We start from the raw sequence: 9,062 nt of genomic DNA, 5'->3' as shown, positions 1-9,062 counted from the left end.
ATTTGCAGTAGTGATCATTCATAAATCAACTCCATTATCTTCCATAGGAAGCCAAGTTATAAAGAATGCCCGTGAAGAATTCTCTGCATCAGAATGACTGGGTTGGTGCAGCACGTGGGCAGTGTCAGGATGCCAGGGCTGGCTCAGTGACTGAAATACTAGGTGACCTCAATTTTCCTTCCCTTTCTCCACCTCTTGAAGCGGTCTAAGGTCAGGGTTGTTTGTCAAAGAGAAGGTGAAGGCTTGTCTCTCCAACTCAAGTTTAGATAACCATTACTGAGGCTAATCCTTGGTTTGGTCTCCTCCCACTGAATGTAGGCTCCACCTCTTCCCAAGGCCCCGCCCCAAGCCGTGGGCCCCGCCCCTTGGAGAGACCTTCGCACAAATGACAGCGAGGTCTCCATAGCCCTACCCTATATGGGATCTGGGGGAGGTACCGACATCAATTCTCACTTCCATTTGATAATTCCAGGTGTCCATCTTACTAGCATCCCGCCCTCGCTCCGTCCCCTGGTCAGGATTGGTGGGTCTATTCTTTGTCTTCAGCCTATGATTGGTCCTTTCATTCCACCCCTCTCTTTCAGCTCTTATAGCCGAGGTTAGCACGCAGCTTCCTGCTCCTGCCCCCCAAAAAAAGAAGAAGAAAAGAAAAAGGGGGAAAAAAAAGCGGGGCTAAAGAGAATGTCACCGGGGATCTTTGGTTTCCGATTCGCTTTCGGGCCCGTCCTTCAGAACGCACCCTACCTCTTGATTGGATCATAGGCCTGCCTATCGAGGCTCAAAGGCGGGATTTCCCAAGGAGCTCCCCACCTTGCCTCCACTGGCCAAGCTACCCGCCCGTCTGGGGCTCAGCACCCGCGATTGGAGGCGGGCGCGGGGAGGCGGGTTCGGATTGGCTGAGGCGGCCGGTCAGTGCGAGGTGGGGGCGGGGTCTCGGCGGCTGGTTGCGCGTGTCCGCCGCTGGCTCCGCTCTATCCGGCTGTGCAGGGAGGTGAGTCCGGCGGCGGCGCGGCGGCGGCGGCGGCGGCTAAAGCTGAAGGAAGGAGGCGGCGGCGGCGGCGGCGGCTGCTGAAGAGACACAGAGAAGGCGGCGGCGGCCGGGAGCCGGGTGGGGGCAGGGGGGAGACGGAGCAGTCGTGAGCCCGGCGGGGCCGTCGCGCGGGGGACCCACCCGCTCTCCCCCCAGCCCTGCTCGGCGGCGGCGGCGGCGGCGGCGGGGGCAGGAGGCAGCCCGAGCCGAGCCGAGCTCGAGCGCACCCCGCCCGCCTCCCGCGGCTCCATCGCTGGGCCCCAGCCCGGCGCCGGGCTCAGCCCCAGCCTCAGCCCCGGGGCGGTTCCCTCTGCCTGGGCGCCGGATCGAGCGAGCAGCGAGCGCTGCCCATCTCACCTCCCTCCCACCCCCACCTTCCATTCCCTCCTCCTCCTCCTCCTCCTCATCCTCATCTTCCTCCTCCTCCTCACTTTCCCCCTTCTCTTTCTCTCCTTGTCTCCTTCCCTGTCTCCTCCTCCTCTCCCCCTCACTCTCTCTCTCTCCCTCCCCCCTCCCCGCCCCCCTCCCCCCCTCCCCGGCCCCTCCCGCCCAGGGGAAGTTTTACCCCCCCCCCCCCGCCCCCATCCCCATCTTCCCCTCCCTTCCCCTCCCAGTCCACCTAACTGAAGAGGAAGGGGAGATGTAGGAAGAAGGCCCGAGGGGTCCAGGGGGGGGGGGCTTCGTTCTCTGATTTCCCCCCCCATCTTAAAAAACAATTTTTTTGTGGTGGGGGGGGAGAGAAGGTGGAGTGAGGATTTTATTTTTGAGGAGTTGGAAAGGTGTTCAGAAAAGGATGTGGGAATGGAAGGGGTAGGTGAAGTCACCTTACTTACAGGTTTCCAAGGGTGGTGTGTTACCTGGGTCTTTTTGTGTGAGTGGTTCTGGGGGAGCAGGAGATTTGGCTTCTATTCTTACATTCAAAGTTAGTGGGCTCCCCAAAAAATGTTAATAATGGAGTTTTAGTACTCAATTGTGGCAGGAATCCTGGGGGGAAGGGGTCCCTTTTTCTTTTTCTTTTTGTTTTGTTTTTGTTTCTATTTTTTTGCAACACACACCCACAAAGGAAAAGAAAACACCAAGATCCTCTAAATTGTTTGGATTGATTGATGAAGACATAAAGCCAGTTAAGCTCTATGTTTTTTAAGGTGGAGTGGTGTTCTTCATTTTTAAATGGCCAAATGACAGCTTGACCCAATTTGTTTTCAAATCAAAGGGCATTTTTTAATGTCTCTTTGTGGCACGGCAGCCAACGCAAAAATGATGGCGGCTTACAATGGTGGTACATCTGCGGCGGCAGCAGCAGGTCACCACCACCACCATCACCACCACCTTCCACACCTTCCTCCTCCACACCTTCACCACCACCACCACCCTCAACACCATCTTCATCCCGGATCAGCTGCTGCTGTCCACCCTGTGCAGCAGCATACCTCTTCAGCGGCTGCCGCGGCTGCTGCAGCCGCGGCGGCTGCTGCCATGTTAAACCCCGGGCAACAACAGCCATATTTCCCATCACCGGCACCAGGTCAGGCCCCTGGACCAGCTGCCACGGCCCCAGCTCAGGTACAGGCTGCAGCAGCAGCTGCAGTTAAAGCGCACCATCATCAGCACTCACACCATCCACAGCAGCAACTGGACATTGAGCCGGACAGACCTATTGGATATGGAGCCTTTGGTGTTGTCTGGTGAGTATGAAAAGAAACACACAACTAATTTTTCTTTCAGCTATTGTGGTTGGGCACAACCAACCAGAAGGTACATACAGCCTTTGGCATGTGCTCTGCCCAAGGGCACTGAGTCTGGCCACATTTAGGGAAAGACCACCTCATGAGTTATGGACAGGCTTAGTGTGCAGCCATCGAGGTAGGCCTAGGCCTGTGCTTAGGAACCATGTCACAGTTTGGGTGGCAGACTTGCTCAAGGGCATCATTCAAGGCTTGACTTAGTGTCATAGTAAGCAACCAGATGGATGGTAAATGGAAGAATAAATGGGGTATGTGTTTCCTTGAAGACCTTGGAAGATCATATCTGGTGGGGTCAGAATTTGCAATCATTTGCCCAGGCTTTTCAAGTACCACAACCATCCCTAGCTGAGCAGGTATCTCATGCTAGAGTCTTATCCTTATTTAGCCTGCTTTTTTACATCATAACTTACCACTCCCATTCATCCTTATCAACCCTTATTTCGTGATCCATCGAGGGCTTTTGCTGGTGGAGTTTATGGCTGTCTCCAGTTGGGTCATTTCTGACAGTTCTGCATTCCTCGGAAGAAGAAAAGTGAGGCACGCTTAAGCTTATTTTCTTGACTGGCTTATTTTAGACCCATGAGGCTATTGTAGTCAGCCCCTTTTTGGAAACCTGTTAGATCATTAATGGTCTTTTAGTAATGAAGGATCACGTATAGTTTCTCACTTAGGATGTTACAGGTGACGTTGGTAGGATGTAGATTTACAGTGGTCCACATTCGTTGTAAGGTTTTAGTGTCATTTAGGGGTCAGTTAAGTACTCTCAACCCTTGGTAGTTTGGATAGTGTAGAGATAAAGTATTCTTTTAAAACAAATGAAATTTTCCTATTGTACAGCTAGAATGTTTTACAGGAGCAGAGAGAGGCAACATTTTGGTTTGTTTTGTCTTCTCTGGAAGGTTAAGACAGTCTTGCGATAAAAGTATTAATATTTAACAATGTAGAACTATATTTCTAACAATAATGGAGTAGATAGGAAAACATTTCAGGGATTAGGCTGTCCATTACAAGGATCAGTGTTCTTATACATGCAGAAAAGATTCCTGTTAATACTTAGTTTTCTCTACCAGTAGGATGGATTGCCTCCACCCATCTATCCCATCCAAACCCCTCTCCAAAGGCTTCCTTCATTATTTCTCATGATGATCCTGTAATTAGCATAAATGTGTTTCTGCATTGTCTCTGGCAATCATGGCTTATTAGTTCAGATTTTTTCCTTTATGCTCTCAAGCAGGATCTGATTTGTCTCTTTAAAATTGGGGGTCCTGTACCATAGGTCAAACTCTCCTGTCCATCCTGAAGCTTCATCTGAATAACTCCAAGATGGGAGCTCTCTGGTTTTCTGGGATTGCTAGGAAGGAAGGCAGTAGCTGCAGGAATGTCCCACTCCCTTGCCTGCTTCGTTTTCAGCTTCTCATTGCCAGTGGCTCTGAGTAGCCTTTTCACCAAAAGATTGGGAACGATCAGAAGTTCGCCTCTTAAAAAGAAAGAATGACAGTGTTTTGGGGCTTCCTTAGTTGGGGTTGCTACCTTTCCTGCATGGTAGAAAACAAAGATAGAAGGAGATGGATCGCAGCATTAATCATTATGTTTTACGTATAACCCAAACAGATGTCAAAAGTGATATTACTTCTAGAAAATGCTAACAGTTGTGATTGTAGAGTAGGCATGAGGGAAATGAGGAGGGAAAGAAATGTATGAGCAAAAAAGACTGTGGCCCCAAAGCAAGGGATTATGAATGGACAGACAGACAGACGGATGGATGGTTGGACAGACAGACTGATGGATGGTGGATGGACAGCTCTTTGGTGCTCTTTAATAGCCTCTAGTTGTAAAAGGAAAGTGAGGCAAATCATGGGGCATTCCCCGTGTGGTGGACTTATGGAAGAACATGGACACACAAGTGTGACCTTACGGTGATGCAGCTGAATCTGAAGCTTCTGTTTTTTGGAAGGAATGTTCTAATCAGTAGGATCACAGATCCATTTGAGTATTTTCAGAGGAAAAGGAAAGAAATAGGAGATTTTTGGCAGTTGTAAAGCCAAACTTTTATGGTTGAAACATTCTAATAAGGAAAACTATAAAATAATGTGAAATTAGAAAATTCCAAGTAATGTGAGAAAAAAATAGGCTTGAATTATTTTTGAAATCTCACTTAGTTTATGGGAAGCTTCTCTATGCCAGACAATTTAGGACAAAAGTATATAAACTGTCTTTTATTGTTTGCTCTTTCTTCAGTGTTAGTTTTGATCCCCCCCCAACTAGATTGTAAGATAATAGATAAAGGACCACATCTTAGGTTTTTGTCTCCTTCAATAAAGTAGCTAGCTAGCTCAGTGCTAAACATCCAGTTGGTGTTCATTCAACACTCATATTTGCTCGTTGTTTAATTGATCTCTGCTAGTCAGGTTCCTCTCTTTTCTTCAACCAAACAAGTTCCTATGTGTGCTGTTTTATGGGTTTTTATCAGATGTTGCAGGTGAAACACAAGATCTTGGCATGGAAAGAAGGGGAGAGTTCCAGGTGTTTGTGTTATTTTAGTATGCAAATGGATTTTCTATTTTTATAGTTGCATATTAAAGATTTGCTGTCTGAATTATTTTTGATCAGCTTTAGTATTTAACTCCTATGCGACCTAAATAAGATTATTAAAATGCTCTTTGAACCAAACTGTGAACCAGCAGCCAGAATGAACTGTGCTCGTTTTCTGAAACCTGAACCAGACTTTGCTATTCTTTTTTTTTTAAAACTGAACGGCTAACTGAACTAAAGTGTGTTTTATAAGCACAGCTAATGAACCAGTTCAAACTGGAACTGGACTATTTTCCAAAACTGTTGAACCGGAATATAAAGATATTTACCAAAGGGATATTTCATTCTGTTTGAGACTATGACTGAAATAATGCAGATTTTAGTATGGCAGGAAGACTTATATGAACTGATGTAGAGTAAATGAGCAGAACCCAAACAGAATACGAAAGACTTAGAACAATAAAATGAAATATGTCTAATTGTAAAGATGAGGCTTGGTCCCCAAGGGGAGTTGAGAAAATGGATCTCCCTCAACTTGTTCTCAAGGTGGGAGACTATGGGTATGGCATACTGCATATACTGTCAGACTCGATGAATTTGTTGAATTTTTTAAAAATTTTGTTACAAAAGATGGCTTCTTAGGGTGGGAGAGTAGAGTATATTTGGATATGAATGATAAAAGCAAAAGACATGAGTTAACAAAATAAACCACCTCTGAGAAGGAAAAAATTTGGACTTTATAATTGTTAATGTGGAATTTCAGATGGACTTACAGATCTGGATGTAGTTTATGCATTATTTTAGGTCATGTGATTGAAAATATTGCCTTTCTGACAGCATATCAGTAGAAAATCGTTTCTGTCTTAGAGCTTTGTACTCAGTGGCACTAATTGATGACCCAAAAAGTTGTATGTAATTTTGAGGGATATTTCATTATTCCTACATGTAGACTAGGAGAGATATTTGTAGAAGTGATGCTTCACTTTACCATTTGAATTTATCACTGAATAATTTAGTGTACCTGGCTTAATTTATCTCGCTGCTAAGTTTAACTAGTGGAATAACTTATCAGTACTGGACAGTTTTATAAAGGTAGTGAGTCTCCTATTAGCTTGCTGGGAGATATGCTGATTTGGCAGTTCAATTAAGGTTTCATTAACAACTGCCCTCTGTAGTTTATTTCCAGCTAAGGGTTTCCAGTTTATTTGGTGATATTACAGGAGTGTACACAGCCATGTTGCATTCAGTGCACAGTGGTAGTGTGGATGGTCATCAGGTGCGTATAATAGTTTTCCTTCTAGACTCCATTCCTTCACCCCACCACCCCCCATCCCCCATACAGGTGTTTTCACAGCAAACGAAACATCAGTCGTTGATTTAGTGAACTCGATGTAAACCAGTCATTTTGACTTTAGTTTATATGTGGTGCAGAAGAAAACATTTGTGTTTTCTTTGAAAATTTGACAGCTTCAGAAAAAAGACTCAGGAACTAATGAAATTTGTACTTTAGAGGATTAGTGGAAGCTGAGAAAACTTTTTTTTTTTTTTTTAAAGAGAAAATGAGAGTTCTGAGTCCTGCTGCAGCCGGGGTAGTTCTGATCTGGCAGTTTAACAGATAACCAAAGCCTGGAGCATACTGACACCTGCTAATGCTTAAATGAAAATGAGTCTGGGGGAGGCAGTCTGCTCAAGTTCCAGTTTGATTTGAGCTGCCTTAGTGAAAACACCTGGAATCCACCAGAATTAACCTAAAGTAAAGTTGGAACTTGCAGTTTATGGTCCTAATACCTTTAGCTAGCAGAACTTGTCAAAACCTTCTAAGTACTCAGCATCCCTATTGTCTTCATTGCTAACAGAGCCTAATCAGACTCCTGTTTCGTGGTGGGCAGGGAAATGCCTTTCTGTATGGTTGTCATATTTAGCGAATAAAAGGAGGGACTTAATTGTTTTGGAGGCTTGGATTTAAATATGCTAGGATTCCTTTTGGTTTTCTTGGACGGTTGAAGAAGGGATTGCTTTATGGAACACGGACTAAGGCCCAGGACGACTGGGCTGTAGCTGGATCTGAGGATTTAGAACTTGAAGAAACCTGGGGTGGAGAGCTTCTTCAGCTCTACCCTGTCATTTTACAGACAAGACAACTGAAGACCAGAGAGATTAAATAACTTACCAAAGGTCACACAGGTAGTAAATGTAAGTAGAATTGGAAACTAGGCCCTCTGATTCCACGATTCCTTACAGTCTATCATGCTCTGCTTGTATTAAGGAGGAAAGTGTTGTATGTTCCCTTCCTTCAACTTTATTATTTTTAAAAATAGCATCTGTGATGTGGACTTAGCAGGTGTTATCAATGTTAACATTTAGGATTATGTGTCATAAATTTGAAAGTCATCTAGTCCCACTTTCTCATTGTACAATCTGTCACGATAAGGAAATTGAAGCCCTGAAAGGTGGTGCCATGGGGGCAGCTGAGCAGCTTGGGGTCAGGGTCTCATGGCTCCAGATCTAGGCCTTCCACTGCCCCATGCTGCATCATTTGGGAAGATTAAGTGTTCGTGTACTGGTAAGTTAATATTTCCTTTTCAAAGCAACAGAAGTGAAGAAAGAACTTCTCTGTGTGTAAAGCTGATGAAAATCCATTTTTCATTTTGCTTGGATGCAGAAGTGTGAAATGAAGAATTTGGTAAAGTGTGGAAATGTGATTCTTAGCCAAATGAGTAATCTATTATATATTTAATGACCCCATATGTAGGGAGATGATTGTCTGGTCTACACTTCTCCCAGGGAAAACCTCTCTTCTTTTTACTCTCCTTCCCAGTAACAACCCTTAATTTGGTAAATTGTGTGGAATACATTTAGCATAAGCTTGAAAAGAATCTCAGGAAGGTTTGGCGTCAGCGAAGGTGGTACCAAAGTCAATTTTGTTACATATATTTTTCCAGGTGAAGAATCTGCAGTACGAAATAGTTTCTCCGCTCTTGGCAAAGATTAAGAGTTATCGTCTCATTTTGGGTCATCACTGAAAAACATCAATTAGAAGAAACAGAACCTGAGCTATGAAAAAAAATGGTAGCTTTTCTAGCCACCATATGAGATTGGATTGGGAATGTGTGAGTCTGTGTTGTTCATTTTCCCCATAGGGAGAGGGAGTGTACCTACCAGTTTGCTCCCAAATTAGGAAAGCCCCTCTACCAGAGTAGGCTAGACCTCCTCTGCAATTTGTAGTCTTAGGGTTGCCTGAGCTCTAGTACCTAGAGTACTGTGAGCTTAAGGGACTTGCCTGTGGGGCAGAGTTTAAACTCAGATCTTCCTGGCTCCAATCTTAGCCACTCATCTACCTCTCACGTGAAAGAGCCTTTTTTTTTTTAAGGTTAATAGTGAAACAGAGAAAGCAAAGAATGTTCATCGGAAGAGAAAGCAGGTGGATGAGATGATGTGTCTAAAATGAACGTCTTCATGATGGAAGCTGTGGGGTCTGGAGTGCTGGGAGTTACTTGAGAGTTGGTGCTGCTTCCTGGAATGAGATGGTCTCAGTTGTTTAATTCAAAAGGAAAAAGCTTAAATCTGTTCTCCCCTGCAGGGGAAAAGTCTTGCACTAAAAGAAAGAAAAGCTTTTTTTGTTCAACAAAATGATAAAAAGATTTTTTTAAATGAAGCTAAAATAAAATTTCATTTTTTTCTTTAAAAAGCCCACCTCTAGATGTGTTCTCATTTCATTGTAAGGGCCAGCACCCTAATGGGATGTTAGTTTTTCT

General features: G+C 44.7%; 1 protein-coding gene across 3 annotated transcripts in view; it reads left to right on the top strand.

Annotated features, from left to right (window-relative positions):
- The first annotated feature begins 1,615 nt into the window (after positions 1-1,615).
- NLK (nemo like kinase) overlaps positions 1,616-9,062 on the top strand; it is a 129,798-nt gene continuing 122,351 nt past the window's right edge. For all 3 annotated transcript variants that reach the window (XM_027861653.1, XM_027861652.1, XM_027861654.1), the window contains exon 1: positions 1,616-2,715. In XM_027861653.1, the coding sequence (XP_027717454.1) occupies positions 2,255-2,715 (461 nt within the window). In that variant the 5' untranslated portion in view covers positions 1,616-2,254. The remainder of the gene's footprint in view (positions 2,716-9,062) is intronic.

The sequence above is a fragment of the Vombatus ursinus genome, unplaced genomic scaffold (genome assembly GCF_900497805.2).
Source record: "Vombatus ursinus unplaced genomic scaffold, bare-nosed wombat genome assembly UNPS02014768.1, whole genome shotgun sequence".
NCBI lineage: Eukaryota > Metazoa > Chordata > Mammalia > Diprotodontia > Vombatidae > Vombatus > Vombatus ursinus.
This window is presented reverse-complemented; position numbering and strand designations above follow the sequence as displayed.